This window comes from Hesperophylax consimilis, chromosome 28, assembly GCF_061612785.1.
Source record: "Hesperophylax consimilis isolate HC1 chromosome 28, BYU_Hcon_1.0, whole genome shotgun sequence".
NCBI classification, from domain to species: domain Eukaryota; kingdom Metazoa; phylum Arthropoda; class Insecta; order Trichoptera; family Limnephilidae; genus Hesperophylax; species Hesperophylax consimilis.
Window position 1 is genome coordinate 9,826,157 of NC_142863.1, and position 19,977 is coordinate 9,846,133.

At 38.6% G+C, this 19,977-nt stretch overlaps 2 protein-coding genes across 2 annotated transcripts; one reads left to right on the forward strand and one right to left on the reverse strand.

Moving 5' to 3' along the window:
• Positions 1 to 3,086: 3,086 nt before the first annotated feature.
• On the reverse strand, positions 3,087 to 19,848 carry Fen1 (Flap structure-specific endonuclease 1). The gene is made up of 8 exons (XM_089648900.1): positions 19,683 to 19,848; positions 19,539 to 19,604; positions 16,234 to 16,437; positions 8,245 to 8,390; positions 7,913 to 8,080; positions 7,068 to 7,286; positions 6,573 to 6,722; positions 3,087 to 5,649 (listed from the first exon to the last, which is right to left on the reverse strand). Exons 1-8 carry the CDS (start codon positions 19,762 to 19,764, stop codon positions 5,530 to 5,532), a joined length of 1,155 nt encoding a protein of 384 aa, XP_089505026.1. The 5' UTR covers positions 19,765 to 19,848; the 3' UTR covers positions 3,087 to 5,529.
• On the forward strand, positions 11,887 to 13,927 carry LOC149410149 (uncharacterized). Its single transcript, XM_089648525.1, has 2 exons — positions 11,887 to 12,111; positions 12,427 to 13,927. Exons 1-2 carry the CDS (start codon positions 11,890 to 11,892, stop codon positions 13,363 to 13,365), a joined length of 1,161 nt encoding a protein of 386 aa, XP_089504651.1. The 5' UTR covers positions 11,887 to 11,889; the 3' UTR covers positions 13,366 to 13,927.
• Positions 19,849 to 19,977: the final 129 nt, after the last annotated feature.

Consider the following 19,977-nt stretch of genomic DNA (forward strand, 5'->3'; position numbering starts at 1 on the left):
AATTGAAAATTTTTGGAACTATACATTAATCGAACGTCATTCATCTATAAGAAAATATTAGAAAAAGCAAATCCATGCTTCGTCGTTGAATTATTTAACCTCTAATTTTCAAACTAACCTAAGAGAGAAAATAGAGATGATGAAATGAAAATAGAGAGAGAGGAATACTAGAAGTTTCACTTCTGTCTTGCGTAGGCTTGACACACCCACTTTTTTTTAAGTGTACCGCACAAGAGTCCCAATCATCTGGAGCCAGTGAGACTATGGCATCTCCAATTGGGGTATGTTGTGAAACTGAAGGTAAGGGGAGGAGATAGGGAAGAGAAATGTAAGGAAGTACCTAACTATTCAGATCTGGTCACCAAACACAATTAAAGTCCATTTCAAGCAACTTTTCGATTCTGAACGGTAGTCTTTCAGAAGGGCGATTCTTAAGAGCATCTTCCACTCAGGGGCTCTATTCCTGAATCGAGGGCGCTCGTAATCGCCGTCGAAAGTACGTACGTTGGTCGTCGTTGCTATTCCCGAAATTGGTCGAAGGTACATACTTCGACGCCAAACGTCAAAAGTCATTCCACACAACAACTACTGGGTATAACCAGTAGAAACAGGGCAGCGAGTGGTAGGTTGTTGGCGTTTCTATGGAATTGGCTGTCAAAATCTAGTCTAGCTGTCAATTTTTGTTTTACCGCGCGGATTCCGCAAATGTAAAAGTGGGTGAAAATTTCCCACTTACTAAGTCTTTATCAGAGCTTACAAGCTCAATTAAGAGTTGCTTTTGGCAATTTGTAATATGTCCCGCAGCCATTTCTGTTTTGAATAACGAATAACTGTTGTCTGTTTGACAGTCACACCATAGAAATCCCAAAAACATCAGGAACATAGACAATATTCACAGGGGTGCCAATATAATCATCTCTTCTACCAACTTCGACCGTTCGACGCTCAAGAATACGTAAAATTGAAACATTCGAAAAAGTTAGTCGCGACGACTAGTAGTTTTTCACTCGAAGACGGCGCATACGAAAACGATTGATCGTTTAACTCCAGAATCGCAGGCCTGTTTGTTTGTGCGCTTAGTTCTTCTAAACTACGCAACAGATTATGATGGGGTTTTAACTATCATTTAGAGAATTTCTTCGAGAATACATGCATGTTATATTATAGAAAGTAGAGAAAGTCTCCGACCAACTCCGTTGTTGCTGGGGGTTATCCTTTCCTTAGGAGATAGACATTTGGCATTTGGCATTCGGGACTTTTCTGTAGGCCTTTTTAAGATATACAATTCCGTAGTACATTATTTTGATGTACCTCATAAGGTTTAGACAATACAGGGTGTATCGGCACGTACCCGACAAACTTTACCCAGCTATTCCTTAGCACATTTGGAGTAAAAAATGTTATGGGCACTTTGCTGTCCGGTAACATTTTTTTTTAATAAAAAATTTACTATTCATATTTTCACCACATGTCACCACTGTTTTATCCTTTGTCAAAGTTTGAAAACCCACCTGGCAATATTTTATTCGAGTTTCGTTGAATAATATACGTACGTACCTACATTAGCGCGCTTTTACGATCACAACGAAATGGCATGGCACCATTCGTCTCATTTTTAGCTATTATTATTTAGTGTGTACGAAAGAGCGAACACGCTTTTTGACACACTTGCTAATAACAGCTGTTGAACACGAGAAACAATGCCAATGACAGTGACGGAGTGTGGATTTTTTTATCATTTTTTGTTTTTAATTGAAAAAAATGTTACCGGACAGCAAAGTGCCCATAACATTTTTTACTCCAAATGTGCTAAGGAATAGCTGGTTAAAGTTTGTCGGGTACATGCCGATACACCCTGTATAAGCGCCTGAAAAAAAAAATGTATGACTTGATTACAAAACATCGACTTTTCTGTATTTTCTACAAATATATTACGCATTTATTACATGTATAAAACTTCCGGAAGAAATTATCTAAATGATAGTGAAAACCCTATCAAAATTTGATGCATAGTTTAAAAGGACTAACCGCTCAAACAGACAGATGCGGATAGCGACTTCATTTTATACTATTTAGTGATTTCACAAGGTATAGCTCGTACCAGTTCTTTTCTTTGAAAAATTCTTCTATAAACATTACTAATATTAAAAAATAATTATAAGCAATAATTAGTCGCCTGAAATATCAATACAAACTGAAAACATCTCCCGAGTAAAAATAAATGCCGCCAACGGGAATTGAACCCGTGCCTTCTGATGTCTGGTCAGGTGCTCTGAACCACTGAGCTACGTCGGCTTATTTCCAAACCGCCAAATAATTCAATATGTACTAGTACCTAAATCAACAATTACTGCTTATTATATTTTTTACTTTATTTTTGTAGGAAAGGCTTTGTTAGTGTTAAATTTTCCACTAGATGGCGTCAAGACATATTATATCTACATTTGTTGGTGAAATATTTTGACTTGTCAAATATTATTATTATTTTTTTTTATAAACTAATGTTTATAATTGAAGACAATATTAGCGATTTCTAAACGAAAATCTGAAACAGAAAAATCAGAAAAGGATACGGTCACATCTAGGACTCGAACCCAGGACCCTTGTCTTTCCGGGGCACCGCTCTACCAACTGAGCTAATGGGACCCTATCCCCCTCAGTCACTTTTAACTGTATCATACTTCGAATAAGAACTACCAACATTGTCTTCATTTTTTCACCGCACATTTTTATTGGCAACTATCTTTATGTATGACTGTATCCTTTTCTGATTTTTCTGTTTCAGATTTTCGTTTAGAAATCGCTAATATTGTCTTCAATAATTAAATATTACAATTTGAGGTTTTACTCAATAAAGTTATTCTGAAAAATAAATAATGTTTATAAGATAAGGTTTTATACATAGCATAAAGGATAACAAATAATTATAATTAATATTATTTAGCATTATCAATTTGGTAATTCTGTATTTTATGTAATTCACATAAAACTCTACATATTTATTTTACTTGTTTGCATCTTAAAAATGCCCCAGAATAGTTAAAAATTAAAATATCGCTGTGAGTGGAATTAAATTAAGCAAACACTCCGATTTAAAAAATAATTTATTATTGAAGAAGAAGACAATATTAATAAATCTAAACAAAACATGAAACAGAACAAGACACAAAAATATAAAAAGATAACGGTCACAACTAGCAAACGAACCCAGGATCTCTTGTCTTACCGGAACAGGCATCTTAACCAACGTGACCATTGGAACCTATTTATTAAATATCATATTTGTCAATCTCATATTTCAAATTCAGAATTAACAATATCATCTTGCAACTAATTTTTCCCATATTTTTGGCATCTTCCTTTTCAATGGAAACAATGAAATTGGTGTGTAACCTAGATTGTGTCTCGGATAAACATATCCGATTTTTATTTATCCACTGGACAGAAGAGATATTTTAAAACATTTATTGGAATTATTTCATACACTCCAGCGTGTTGGTATCTTCGATTAATCATTAAGCTAACTTAGCAGTTTTATACTCTAACAAAAGATGTCTCTCATCTCTTCCGACTAATTTGTTATTGACATTCCATGAACCGAAGTTATTGAAATATTTTTTCTTACAAATCATTGATCATGTGTTTACGTATTAAAAAATTTATGCTAGAATTTAAATTTATAGCAGTGCTTATCAACTAGGCCATAGACAACGTACAGAAGTCATAATATTTAATATTTCTCCAAGTAGGTACTACAAATGGCAATTTTAATGGGAATTTTGCAGCATATGGTGTGAAGCTAGAATTTAGAGTCCACTCTGAACATGCAAACGGTTTCCTTTGAAATGCATCATCAGAAGATGAATCCGCAACTGGAATTTTAACACATCATTTGAAGACAAAACAGCTTTTAACTTATTTATTTAATCTTAACAATATAAGTGAAGAAAACGTAAACAAAAACATGCGACCTGGTGTAATGCACAGATCTGCAGATTGCACTAGAAAATATAGTAAAAATAAAGTGGGAATCTTAACGACGTAAGCGAAAAAGTTGTGTAAAAAAATATTCGGCCAAGAGTATTAGACATATCTACGATCGAATTTGTCTTAGCAGGCCTAGAAAAATTGATCTTTCCGCGCGGTTTTAACTAATTCTCATAAATGTTTCTGGACGAATACCTCGGGAGGTTACTAATTCATCGTCTAGAAAAATAAAATCTGGTACTTACGGCTAATTTTATATTTGAAAAATGTTTTATAATTTTTTTCAAACATTTTATGAAAAATTTTTGAATGGTAAGGTTAAAAAAAATCATAGGTACGAATTCTTCAGAATGAATCATAATGTGAGCCTAGAGCAAACCCCTGTTATTAGTCTCGTGTCGCCATAAGATTAAATCTTTGTATAAGCCCCCTGCTTTGATTAAATGAAAATGGTTCCTTCCAACTATTGCAGCACACAGTGTGCATCTTGGATTTTATAATTGCACTTTCAACACGATAATGTTTTTCTTCAAAATGCGACAGCAGATGAATCCACGGCTGGAATGTTTGCAAGTCACGAAACGACAAGCTAAAATAATATTAAGATTCTTTATCTCCTCAAAAGGTGAATAAAATATGCTAGGAGCATTTTATAATGTTCAAAATACCATAAAATCGAGGCAAGTGCACTGAGGTATTAGCAAATCCACGGTGGATTTCTTGGCACACTGGTTAACCCGTCATATCCCGGGACCGCATATATGAGTGCAGCACATTATCTAGGAATTAAAAAAAAAAAAAAAATTATGTGGGATTTTGACCCTTATGTATAAGGAATTTGTATGAAGAACAAGGTCACAATCGCTTGGGCTATTCTCGTTCTTTACGCAGCAAATACCGGAATGACTTCTAGCTTTTCAGATTTTTTACAAAGAATTTTTCTGTGGAATGCCAACGAAATATTTGCCGCGTTTTTAGTGTCAAAGCGTCTTCTTTCATTATTTTTGATATAAATTAATTCTGTAAATAATAGATTTGAGGTATCATCAGAAAGATAGTTTTATCTACATTATTTTGATGTAATTTTTATAATATTTCACCCAAGAAAAGTGATGAAAATTAACTTCGTAAGAAATGTCAAAATTTTTACGTCATAATGAATAATTATATTTTTAGCATTATTTATTTACATGTTTCTTGTACAAAATAATATTATTAGTAACAACAGTTGTATAAACTACCGAAATCTGGAAGAATTGTTATCATATACTTATAAAATGCGACACAAAAAAAATTTAAGTGGACACTTGACGTTTGATTTTGGAATTTGAGCCTTTGGAAATTGAGCTTGGAATTTCCTGGGACACCACAGGTTAATGTAATATTATTAGAATAGGTACTGGTATTGGCGTTGTAAATCCCACCCTGGGATGTAACGCAGTGATGATAATGGAAGTTGAGACACAATTTTCATGGAGATTCAAGTGTTACCAGCGCACTTATATTACATACATAACACTACGTTAGTGGCGTGGCCATTGCTTATTTGGGAGGTCTCCCTCTCCCCTTTCCACCCCCGCTGGGTTTGCCACGTTTTGGTGTGACTCCCTTTTTGGTATCCTCAGATTTTCTTTTTGGGGTTGTGCCAGTTGAGGGTAATACCTGCGGAAACAGATCATAAAAAAGGAGATGAGTTTCAGTACATAAATCAACGGGTGCACGCCGTTCGACCGTGCGCAGTGGAGACGGCATTCGCTCGCATTCACTCTTCACGCACGGTGCAGTAGCGTATTTATCTTTTGTGTTTACATAAACAATAACTAACTAACCATCACGCCGTTTCTCCGCAGGGGTAGGCAGAGAGGACGGACCGACAAACAACTCGGTCTTAGCACACACTCCTTGCCTCGTTCACATTCATACATCGTCTCATACATACTCTTCTATTATTCTGACTCTTGACATGGCCCGACTCAAGTATTTATAACAATAAACATAACATTCATAACAATAAACATTCATAAACAATAAACATTCATAACAATAAACATTTAAAAATTGAAAAATGGAGTTGTCTAGTAATAAGTTACTTTTGTTAATAAGCCACACTCGTGGGATGCAAGACGCAGTGAAGGAAGTGTTTCAACTCGCATCCTCTGGCCGGAACTCTAGTGAAATGCAACCAAAGAATGGCAAAGTCGCTGGAACTCGGCGATTTCCGTTGGCTAGATATCGTTCTTTAGGTTTGTACATATCTTAAGAAGCGGATATTATTAGGAATGTCTAGTATTAGGAGAGTTGTTTCAACTTTCCTTCTAAGGTTTCCATGGACAGCCAAGCACACTAACATTTCCATTCTGGAAGAGCTGGGCATGCACGATAGGCTGTAAACTGTCTGCCTACAAGATATTTTGAACAAGTTGCTCACTCAAACCTGCAGAAGATCATGGTCACAGAGGAAGGTCACCGATGCATTGGAGCGATCAGGTATCACCTATGTGGCTCTCCGTTCAGGACTAATAAGAGTGGAGGAGTTGTTTAATCAGGGCAATTGGAGTGCAAGTTTCTAAAGAAGAATAGGTTACCTTGAAGAAGGAGTCCAGCCGCCCCTGGGTGTTTCCGGACCTGCTCTTCAACAGCTTCTTGACTCCGGCTCGTATCCTGTCCTCGTTGAACTGCTTGTCTCCGCACAGGTACTTGACCAGGCCCTCCTCATCGGGATCTGCCCACTTCAACTGAAATGGTGAAAGTTTCATTTGAAGACAATATATGATTGTGAATGAAGCAAGGATTGTGTGCCAAAACAGAGTTGTGTGGCGGTCCATCATCTCTGCCTACACCTCCAGTGAAACAGCATGATGGTTAGATAGATTTTAAAACTTTAGGCACTACAGGCTAACTCTCTTTAACACGATAATCAGACAAAACAGAACACGATAAAAGAGTAGGTTATGTCAGTTAGGTTAGGTTATTATTCCTTCACTTTTCTTCAATGCTCTGCTTTGTCACTGTTCTGTTTGGTCATGGTTGTGTTTGGTCTCTGTTCTGCTTTGTCACTCTAAGTATAATAATGAACCTACTTCAATATCCTTGGGATCCGCTACGTCCGGCTGGAGGAACAGTTTCCTGGCCTGGCTGTAGTTCCAGTTCTCTGGGGGCGGGTACTTGGCCAGGTCGATGTTCTTGAGGATCTCCTCGATGGAGCGGTGCGTGCGCATCAGCTCCACGGCGCGCTTGGGGCCGATGCCACGGATGCTGGGGCAGTAGTCGCAGCCCAACAGGATGCAAAGGTCGATGAACTGGAAAACAATTTGTTTGGTTTTGAGAACAACTCCTATGCTCACATAGAAATTTTTGTCTCCCTTACTCTCATGGTGAGAAATATTGTCTAAACGGTGTTGGAAAGAGAAAAAACATGCTTTATATTCAAATCTAGAAGTTAACCACAGAAGAATTAAAATGTGCACTTTTATGAAACCAAAGGTTCCAACCGCAATTTGATAAAAATTTATGCAACTCTGTGAATTTTTTATTAATTATTTTTATACGAAATGACAAAAAAGCGAGATAACAATAACGTATTATATTTTGTATTATATTTATTTATCGAATAAAATAAGTCTGTTTTTTTTTTTTTATTTCTGTTTAGTTATTTGAATTTTATCCCTTCACCATATTTGCTTATTCTTGTATAGTGTAATTTTTCCTTTCTCAACCTTGTCTCCTTTTGAGGGCTACACACTTGGAGCAGCGACTTTCCCATTTTTCCAATCTGTTAAAAAAAAGCTTCCAAAAATCTTGCAAAATAGTCATAAATGACATTCATTCTCTTCTGAGCCAAACTTTTAATATTGGAAATAAGAAAGTCACATGGGGCAGTTGAATAGGACACAAGAAAAGAAGACTTAACGAAGAGTTTCCTTACTTCATTCCTATCCATGGCCAGCCCTTCCAGGATGCGGGAGAAGTGAAACTCCTGCACCGGCATCTTGCGCGCCTCGCTGAAGGTCATGTGACGCAGCAGCACTGTGGAGCCGAAGGTCAGGGCGTCCATATCCTCGGTGGCCGTAGCGTACACCTTGCCCTCGCGGACCTACAAACAGAATGCAGCTGCTTTTTTAACGATAAGAACTATAATATTTTTTTAACGGTCGACATTATCATCGCAATGTCAAACCTCAAGTAAAACTATGCTAGGCATGTAGCTAGACTTGTTTGGAAAATCAGAAAGAGTTGTTGAATTGAAGGGTTACTCACCAGAACAGCGCACTGGGCTTCAGCCTCACAGGGGGCGTCCACGTAGGGGACCCCCATCAGCTTCAGCAGCTGCTTGGCCTCCTCCGAGTGCTGCTTGGTCACCTTCACCAGCCTCCGGTTGAACTTGTCCACCATGGCTGTGTCTCCTGAAATACAGAACATTGATCAGTTAGTGGTGGAGTCCCGGGATCGCAGGTTCTACCCTTCTAATTACCATATAAACCATCAAAAATTTCTGATAATTTACTCAAAAATCAATAAGGGCATTGATAATAAAATTAATGGCCGTTGTTCCCAACTTTTTGATTCATCAACCTGAGGCACCGATCAGCCAAGTATTGAGAAATGCTGTATTCGCCTGTTTCCAACCATTTTTATCATTCATCATCTTGGGTGTCCCCCGTCCACTCTCATAGACAATAAAATGACATCAAAGTAAAAACTTTCAATGTTAAATTAATTAAGATGGGTTAGTATTGTATTTATTTGTTTTAAATGCTGTAATACATGAACCAACAATACATATTTTTAAACAAACGCATGTAAATACAGTGAAACTCTCTTAAGAAGTTTTCCAAGGGACCGGGGAAAAAAAACTTCTTAAGTGGGAAAACTTCTTAAGTGGGATTCAATTTTAGCCATTTAATAACTCGAGTCCGGGGCATACGTCATTCCTATGTCTACCTACGTTAAATTGTCGTGAAAACAAGCTCATATGATCCAAGCGGTCAAAAAAAAAAAATATATATATACATCTTCTAGTTATCATGGTAATTAGTATTACATATGTATTTAGAAAAAGGTGGGAAAGTGAAATAAATGAAAAATGGTAAAACATAGTTGATTATAAAAAGTTTATTTACATACCTACATATAAATTTTTTTTTTTTTTCGAAGTATTTATCTATAGTAGATTGCTTAACTCTATTATTGAATTCTTTTGTTGTAAAATTTTGACTAAACATTACAAATCAAAACAAAACCATCCCATGGACAAAGTAAACACAATTTTAAAACTGTTAAAGTACATCCCTCGAAAAAGCCACTCGAATTCGGATAGTAAATGTTGCAGCATTCCAAAAGGTTCATACTGTTGATCTTATTTTAAATTGGTGTAAAGGCAATGGATTATACATATTTACTTGTTAGTGATTACTCACTCTTAACTTGACAGTTGAAGACAGAGCTGTGGATATACGCCGTCTCTTTTTTACGCTTTCGTTTACTATATGAACTGAGGGAGAAAGAAAGACTTGTTGTGGTTAATTTTACCAAGCGGTTTGATAAAAGGACACCGCAAGTAATTTTGTTAACCGCAAACTAATGATGGCGGGTTCTTTGCCTCAGAACCGTTTGCGTACTGCAACCCTGCCATGGCACTGCACAGAAAAATCTCACAAAGTCTACGCGGCAAACTGCTTATTAGTTGGCGGACTTTAACTTTTTTGCACGCTTGCTTCTTGCTCCAATGGCATTTGAGATTCGAGAGACTATTGTTATGATGTATTTTCGCCAGGCACAGTCGACTATCGTATATTTTTAAAGATATTTTAATCCTTTTCTAGAAATTCCTTATGAAAATAATATGCGCAGCTCAATATTATGTACCTGTAGGTTCATTTATGGTCCTACCTAACTAGCAGACATCGAATAGCTACGATTTCGCACATAAATAAATGGCTTGATGCTTGAATCAGAAAGTTATATCATACAAGCTGTTTGACGCTGGAATTATGTATAATCTGTGAACGCATCCAAAAACTAGAAAAATCATTTGCGAAGTTTCGTTTCAATCTACATTTTAAATTTATGCATATGTATTTCCTAACCTTCAAACTTAATTTACGACAAATGTCAGATGAAACATGATGCACGGCAATTTTTGATGTTTGAATGAAAAAAACGTAATTATAATGCATATTTTACCATCTCCCCCGCCATATAATCATGTTGTTATGTATTTAAAGGTGAAATATTCCGTATTAACCGTGATCCGATAGATTATCAAAAGTTTTTCGTGTTTTACAAATTCGATGGAATAAAAATTTTATACAATAATATTATGTAGCCTGAACCGTCATTTAAAACCTTTATTGAGAGAAGCATTCTCAAATTCCCTTTCGCGTGGCACTTTCCCGCTCTTTTTCAGCACCTTGTGTTGGACAAGTGGTCACCAGATGCTACACAAAAGTAAAGCGTCCCCTATGCGACTTTTGTTTACGGCATTCTTTCTCATTAGCGTTTTAAATTCCGTCGCTGGCGTTGTCGTTGCGAAGTAGCTCAGAATTTATAACGATTTTTCCCGTATATAATTATTTTAAGTGTATAATTATTTCAAGATAATACATTATATTATAACAGCGAGGCTGTTCGAAGTATTTTTAAAACAGAAATAATTTTTAACTGTTTAAAAAGATAAAACACGTGGTGAACACGACGGAAAAGTTCGTCAGTTCGCGGCCATTTTGTGTTGTTTGTTTATTTACATTGTGTTTTGTGTACCTTGTGTTTTGTGTTTTGGTTTCTTGTCCAATTTAACAATGAGTGGCTCCGAGATGTCATCATCCGATTCGGTAGAGATGACGGTAGAAGAAGTTAACAAGATCATTTTGCCAAAACAAAATGAGCCGAAACGAAAGTTACCGAAATCGACCAAATCTACGAAAAAACATCGCATTGATAAACTCACGGCTCAAGTGGAGCACATTAGCTCGTTTATTCAGGACTTCATGGCGGCTAAAACATACGAAGATAGGAGAAACTTGGATTCCGACGAGGACGCATCATCGGAAGATCAAGAGATACACGTGGAGAGAAATTCACGATCTTCGCTAGGGATGGGATTAGTAAATCCTAATCATGAATTCAAGGAATTAAACCTATCGATGGCGGAAACCACGTGTAAGGAACCTACAGTTCCTAAGGCGAACGCAAACCGCGTAAAGAAAATCGAAGATTTACAACACTTCGGTTCGCCTGAATGGAACGAAGTAAGGTATGGGGAGGTCGTAAGAAAATACCTGGCCAACCCCATGTTCAACCAGTTGGAGGTTAATGGAGAGTTTCTGCATTTGAATAAGGCAGAGCAATACGCGGGGTCACTTGACAAATTTTGCGGGTCACTAAGCCATGCCCTGTTGCAGCAAAATGAGTGCCTCAAGAAATCTCTTCAGGAACTGGTAAACTGGAGTGCAGAGGAAGGCAAGGAATTGTCAGCAGGTTCCCTCTTCAAGAAAGTGGAGTCGCTATTTGCCCCGGATACGCAATATCAGACAGTGACCAAAGATGTCCTGCAGATGGTCTGTGGAAGGAGAGCAAATGCGATCCAGCATCGTAGGGATGCAATCCTTAACGAGATAAAGAGCCGCTACGTACGGGAGGCAGTCAAAAATATTCCTCCAGCAGCGGGTTATCTTTTTGAACCAATGAAGCTAGAATCCCAGATTCAGCGGATGGGAGGACTGGATAAATGCTTCCCACATTCAAGCTTCGACCCTCAGCCATCAACCAGCTCGCAGATGCCCAAGAAAGTGCCAGTGAGGAAGCCTTTTCGTGAGAGCAGGCCCTTTCGGGAAAGCAGGACGTTTCGGGACAACAAGCCCTTCCGAGACAACAAAGCCCCCCGCGGAGGGCGATCTAATCAAGATGCAAGAGGTGCGGACAAGAGGGGACCAGCCAAACCAAGAAGGAATTTTGGCAACAAGGATAGGCTATGACTATCCGGAGAAGGCGTTTCAGGGGGGGCAATTGCAGCACTTCATAAGCAAATGGGAAGAATTAGAAGCACCACCAGCACTGCTAACCATGTTGCGAGGGTACAAGCTACCCTTTCGGCAGAAACCCCCTCTAAGTATAGTGGCAGACACGGTAAGCTCAACTTATAAAACCCAAATCACAGACGAAATGACACGACAAATAAAACAAACTCTTGGGTGGATAATACAATTCAGTAAATCCACTCTGTGTCCAGTTCAGAAAATTGAATATTTGGGAATTTCATGGAATTCAAGGGACTGCTTAAAAGGCCTCCCGCAAACTAAAATAGCGAAAATAACAAATTTACTGAAACAATACATTAATCTAGGAAGGTGGTCACTTGAGCAGGCCCAGAGCCTCTTGGGTACCCTCAATTTTGCTAGTTTCGCCATTCATAGAGGCAGGCTTAACCTTCGCATGTTACAGTGTGCCAGTCGCAAGCTGCCTGCATTCAAACCGAGACGACTCCATCCCATTCCTCGAACAGCGATAGAGGAGCTGAGATGGTGGAGCAGGTCCCTGCAGACGTGGTCACCAATGCATCAAGCAGTGATTCGTCATACCCTCACGACCGACGCCTCGGACTGGGGATGGGGTGCGCAGCTAGACGACCTCAGATTGAGTGGAGCTTGGTCCCAAACACAGCAACCTCTCCACAGCAATGTCAAGGAAATGCTCGCCGTGCTGGCAGCACTTACTCCTCACGGGCCAGAGCTGTCAGACTCGGGTCTCCTGATCCAGTCAGACAACAAATCGGTGGTTGCGTACCTTCGCAACGAAGGCGGCACACGATCCAAGACATTGCTCGAAGCGACTCGTCAAGTCCTTCAGATGACAGACACGTATCACATTTCACTGTCTGCTCACTACCTACCAGGAAGGTTCAACGAGGTGGCAGATCAACTCTCCAGAAAACGCGAACCTCCGGAGTGGCATCTTTTACCAGCAGCAACAAAATTGATTTTTGCAAAATGGGGGAGACCAACTATAGACCTGTTTGCATCGGAGACAGCTCACGTTGTAGAAGATTATGTGTCCCTAAATGTATTCGACAAAGAGGCAAGTTTTGTCAACGCTTGGACTCGAGAGTGGGATTTTCCTCTAGCTTGGGTGTTCCCCCCTCCGTGCCTCATGCCGAGAGTTCTCGCACACCTCAACCGGGCCAAGGGCCTATACCTGATTGTAGCCCCGAGATGGAAGAAAGTATTCTGGAGACCAGACTTGAAAAGTCGAGCGACGAGCCCTCCTTTCACCATAATGAACCTGACAGAAGTGCTGATAGACACCAGAACCTTGAAACCCCCTCCACAAGTAGAGGATTTTATTTTGGAGGTGTGGAAGTGCCGGGGTGGAGTCAGTCATTAACAGATTGGTCGGACAAACAGAAAGAATTTTTAAAGTCAGGTTGGAGAGAATCCACACTTAAAACATATAAACCGGCATGGCTTAGGTGGCAAAAGTGGGCATTAAATCACGGGGTAAACCCGAATGTCCCTACAGGAAGTAACCTGGCAAGATTTTTAACAGATCTTAGTTTAGAAGACAATTTCTCTCCCAGCACAATTCGACTCCATAAATCGGTAGTAACAACTTTCAGTAGCCCGGAAGAAGGAAACCTAAGCTCACACCCTCTAGTCAGACAAGTTCTCAAAGCCGCAGCATTAAAGCATCCTAAACTGTCTAAGCCTCCTATCTGGGATCCCAGAATGGTGTTGACCTGGTTAGAAGCTAACCCACCCAAAAAGTTGAGTCTCTTTGAAGTCTCGAGAAGGGCAGCGACTTTACTTTTGTTAGCTTCGGGACGAAGAGTGCATGACCTGACCTTGTTACAGTGTTCGCCAGACAAACTATTCATAAATGAGGAAGGGGTCTCGTTATGGCCAGTTTTCGGATCCAAAACTGACTCTGCTACATACCAACAGTCAGGTTGGAGGTTGACAAACGGAAATCAGCCAAATATAGACCCAGCATACTGGATTAAGAAACTGATTGAAACCTCCAAAGAACGGAGGGAAACAAAGCAGAATTTAACAGAACTCTTCATCACTACATCGGGAGCAGTTAAGGCAGCTTCAAGAACAGTCATCGCCCGTTGGGTCAAAACAATTCTAGAAGAAGCTAAGATCACAGCTGCCCCGGGAAGTGTACGGGCAGCAGTGGCGTCACTTAACTGGCTGGATAATTTTAGATTGGATGACATCCTGGCTCGAGGGAACTGGAGGAGCCGGGACACCTTTGCCAAATTCTACAGAAGGGAAGTTAACACTCCCCTAGAGGTAAATAGGGCATTGTCTGTAGCCTCCCTATTCCACCCACTGTAACACGTGAGTAGGTATTCCAGTTTTTTGACGTATTATAATAGATCACATTAGCGTTAGTGGTCACCAGTCGATAACAAACAGATCTCAATAAAGGTTTTAAATGACGGTTCAGGCTACATAATAAAATAGTTTTACCTACCAATAAAACTTATATTATGTACCTAACCTCATTTAAAACCTAGGCAATCACTGCCTGGTGAGAACTAATGAGAAAGAATGCCGTAAACAAAAGTCGCATAGGGGACGCTTTACTTTTGTGTAGCATCTGGTGACCACTTGTCCAACACAAGGTGCTGAAAAAGAGCGGGAAAGTGCCACGCGAAAGGGAATTTGAGAATGCTTCTCTCAATAAAGGTTTTAAATGAGGTTAGGTACATAATATAAGTTTTATTGGTAGGTAAAACTATTTTATTACGAAACATCTCTATGTTCATTATCAAAGGGAAGATTATTGAAGGAGGCGTCAAATGTATGCAAATGTAGATCTAGCCCACGTTGTCATTATGGTTGAGTTTAATATAATCTTTCATGTTATTTCGGCCTTAAAGACGCTTGCATATTTGTTACATAATTCCGCATTGTTTATTCGTTCCATTGCTATTTTACCTAGTTAGGGGATTAGGAGACGGGGTATTTGGTTTATTTATTGGATGTTTATTGGTTACGGCAGGTTACGGCTTACGGCCCGGCGGCCGACAAAGGGTTTTATGGTCTCAGGTACTATTCTCTGTCCACGATAAGAACGACCTGTTGGAGTACCAAATTAGGTTCGTTCTGCGCATACCACCCCCCCGCTCCTTTCCTCCGCCATCGCTCGGCTATCTCCGGCAATCTTCGCTGACAATTCGTTATACGTTAGTGCCTGCGCTTAGAGAAATTAACCCATTCAGACCCTGCTATAAAATGGATGTTCAGCCGATATGTCCGAATTCATTATCACCAATTACGAAAAACAAAAAAGGACAGGTAAACATTATTTATGTGTTATTTGTATGACTATTCGATTTACAACAATGCATTTTTATAATTCAAGGATATAGATAGGTAATATATGTATAAAATTTGTGAATGTTGGTGTTGATCGGTTTTTTTTATGTTTATAGGTGGTGCACAAACCTCAACGGACAATGATAATAAATATGTATCGAAAAAAAATTTCGGAATATCGATCACATTGTTGATGAACTAGAGGACAATAATGATAATTCGTTAGCTTTTGAAATTTCAAATGAATCATCTGAGGAAAATTAATTTTTTTTTTAATGGCAATGATGATATTTTCAACTTTGGATTGATTTCTTAGCCGATTTGATAAATCTGATGCCTAATAAAGAACAATATATGTATTGTAATACTATCATCATCATTATTTGAATGTATTAAAATGTTTTAATTTTTAATTTTATTTATCGGTAGGAAAATAAATTAAATAATTAATTTATTAAAATAGTGGGTCTGAATGTGTTAACGCTCGACCTTTTAGGAGTGGGGTGAAGGGGCGGAGACATGCGCGTCCACGGGTTGTTCTAATCTTGGACCGAGTATAGGTATGGGTTTCAGTCAACGTCTTTCAATTTATGACTTGGAAAAAGGTTCATTTTAGATATTTTGCGACACAATATTTCGTTTGTGTTGATTTTACCGCCGGATTTCTAAAACCTCTTAAGCGGGAAGCAGTTTTAGCTCTAAAACTTCTTATGTGGGAAAAAATCGTGTTTTTTGTATGGAATTTTCAAGGGACCAAAAATCAAAACTTCTTAAGCGTGAAAACTTCTTAAGTGGGAACTTCTTAAGCGAGTTTTACTGTATATTACTTAGCTTGACTTTTTTACTAATGCAGCAAACAAAGAATAAAAAATGACTGTTTCATAATCATTTCATAAGTTACCAAAACCCCTTTATGTTTCCTCACCCGCTTCTGTCGCTTTATCCAGCTCCTTCTGCGCGTCCTCCCGGCGCTCAGCGCGCTTGACAAGCTCAGAGGACTTCATGTCTGGCGGCTTCCCGTCGAACACGTACACCGGCTTGATGCCGTGCTCCAGCAGACGGATGGTGCGGTAGAAGGTACCCATCAGGTGGGACGTGGTCTCGCCATCCACCGAAGTCAGCTGCGCTCCTGGCGACAGCCACAAACAACAAAATAAATATATATAGATCAATAAACTAGAACCGATACAGTATTCTGTGGAAGCGACGGATTATAGTGCATACATACTAAATATTATGGTAAAAATTAAACCTTCAAGCTAGTTTATTCGCTTTTAGGAACAACTCGTATGATCTCGAGAGAGTCGTTACTGATTATCTTGTTGATTCTCATCATTGATGTCTGATTACATGGACATGTTAAAACGACAAATTTTGCATACCTTTGCGGCAGCTAGGAGGCAACCACGTGACAACCTATTTTGGCACCAAATCAAAACAAACAGTGAGATGCAAAATACAAGATGACAGTTTAGTGCGGTGAGTAAATTAGGCGATTGATTGTATCTCCCTTATGTTAGAAAGAGAAAACTTTGTATTCAAATCTAGAAATTAACCACAGAAGAATTAAAATGTGCACCATTTTTAAACCAAAGGTTCCGACCGCAATTTGAAAAAAACTTTATAAATTTTTTTTTTTATATTAACTCCACACAGGAGGCCCTGAAGAAAATAATTTCCCTCAGGGCCTATGTCATCTTTGGGGATGCTGTGTGGAGGGTCTTTTTGTGGAGAGGAAGGAGTGAACATGGGTCTTGAAGAGTCCCATGTTGTAGGAGGGAGGAAACACAGAGGCCGGCAGTTCGTCCCACAGCCGAGCTGTTGAACTTAAGAACGAATCGTAGAAGCGACCCGTTCTCATGTGACAAATGTCAACCGTCTACAAATGTTGGGCGCGCGTTTGGCGTGTATCCCGACTACGCACCGGTGCCAAAGGGATCAATGACGCTAGTTCCTCAGAGCATCTTCCATTGTAATACCGTTAGAATAAGGACAGCATACCTACCCGACGCCTGTGCTCTAAAGATTGCAGTCCGTTTGTTAAGATTGGGGAATCTATCAAACGGACCGCCCGTTTCTGCACAGAGTCAAGGGATTTTTTCAGGTATTTAGGGGCTCCGGACCAGAGATGGCTGCCAAATTCGACAGTAGGGCGCACTTTTTAATTTTTTGATTTCTTTTTTTTAATTTCTCCGACCTTCTAACAGAATAGGCGTGAGACCTGAGAAATTAAAAAAGGTATTTAACAGGTGTAATTTGTACTTGTACTGGTTGAAAGATAAGATGTCATGTTTACGCTTGCGAGAAGACTCCATTTTGTAAATTTATTCAAACAAAAAACATGACGACATAACGAAACAAACAGAAAAACATGCGACAGTTGCTAGAATACACAGAGCACTAAACAAAATGTCCTAAAATAACAATAACGAACCCTGATGACTGATAAAATGGTCAGCTCTAGCAAGCTAAACGGCGCACAGTGGGCTGAAAATCGCATTTCATAGACATAGAGACTTGAATTTTTTTTCTTAAAAAAATGATGACTCCTTCATTTGTACACGCAATTGCTTCATATGAAATTTTATAGCATAGTAATGATCAGCAGAATCCATTTCTAGCCAAAAAAAATACCCTTGAAAATTCGTCTCTATGTCTATGAAAGGCGATTTTCAGCCCACTGTGCACAGTGTTTTGGCTTGCAGTGTAAATAAAATATTGTAAACTAGACAAAGCATACTCATATGTAAAGCATTTAAGCATTAAAATGAATCATCAACATAAAAAAGTTTTTTTTTCAACATGAGGATTTTAAAAAAAAAAATCGCACGTTGCGCCACAATACGAAGTATGTCAAAAAATTACAAATAAATAGTAGTATATCTGTGTGTAAGGATAGAATGGCCAACCTTATGATTCCAGAGATAGCCTCATTTTTAATGTCAGTGCCATACAATTTTTTCTTAAAAAATTGATAACTCCTTCATTTGTACACGCAATTGCTTCGTACGAAATTTTATAGCATAGTAATGATCAGCAGAATCCATTTCTAGCCAAAAAAAATACCCTTGAAAATTCAAGTCTCTATGTCTATGAAAGGCGATTTTCAGCCCACTGTGCGACAGTACAGTAACTGAATGTGTTAGAGTAAAAGAAACTGACTCGTCAGTGTAAAGTTGGCGCTAGTGTCTAGTCATGCGGCAGACTACTGAATTTGACATAGGAATATTGGCATTTGATAATCTGTATTATGATGGACACTGCACCGAATTAAAGAGTTAAAAATGCAGATGTAATGTCTAAAATCGGCTAGGCTGACAACGGCCAACTGCCGGTCGTCTGTATCTGGATGTCAGTTTAGTAGAGGGGCAATAATTGCATGCCCCGAAAGGGGTTACCTCAGTTCTTGTAATTCAGTACAGAATAATTATCAGTCTATAATATTTGACTGGGTAAACTTCTAGTAGGTAGGCTCTCTCAACAACACTTGATTTCAACTTAAATATCCAATGGAGACAACTATTGAAGTCTGAGATTTAAGTAAACATGCACAAAGTAGGTTTATAGGGTGTTAGTTTATGATATTTTAATAATTTATGCGTATTTCCTAACCTTCAAACTTAACTTTGATTGAGAAAAAATGGAACTTTGATGCATTTTTTACCATATCCCACGACATAAATAGTTATTTCTTGTAGTAATTAGGTTGAAACCAAGTACTATTTATATTTTTTTGCGTATTAAGCGTGCAGCAGAATTCGACAACTTTATCTTCAACTGTGTCGAACTATGTTTACATTTCTCCACTCTTCGGAATCGATGGCGTTGGCACATCAACAAATTCTTCAGCAGTATTATTATGGAGCCACAACACAGTCTGACGAATACATTATGTAGTATATGATGATAAATCTGTGATTTTTTTACTATAAAATGTGAATACTGCAAAAGAGTATCAACTGCTCCCCACTGTCCCCAAATGATAGGGTTTATTTTGAGGCTGAAGGCAGTTGGGAAGGGAAGAAGATGGGGAATTGGAAGGTTGGGAAGTATCTGGTCACCAAACATGGCTAGTCATTTCAAGCAACACTTCCATTCTGATTGATGACAAGATTAATAAAATTTATTTGCGCATGCCGGGATTAAATTAGACAGATTGTTGCGTGCGAAAGAAATGCATTGCAAAGCATGAAATAATTATACAAATTCCAGGTATAAATGAAAACTAACCTTCGCTTCGCACGGCAATAAGGAACTGATAGAGGCACATAGACGCATCGATGGCTATTTTCCTTCCTGAAACAATGTTTATTCAAACAATTAGATTAAAAACATCAAGAGGCATAACCTAAAAATAAACGCCGACATTCTTACCAAAGTAATGCTTAATTTCGCTCTCTTTGAGGGCCTGCGGTGCTAAGTCAGCGATCAGCTTCGACAAGCCGAGAATTCCCATGATAACGAAATATTTCAACGATATTTATAAATAATATAAAATAAAAATTGATTGCAGCTCGTATTTGTAACAGGAGCTGTCAAGTGAAATGATATTGGCGGGAATTTTTACAAACAATCGCATTTTGACACGAAAATTGAGCAACCCAGTTATGAAATCTTTTCACGCAAAAATAGATCTTAAAACGATAATTTTGTACGGGTTGAGACCTAT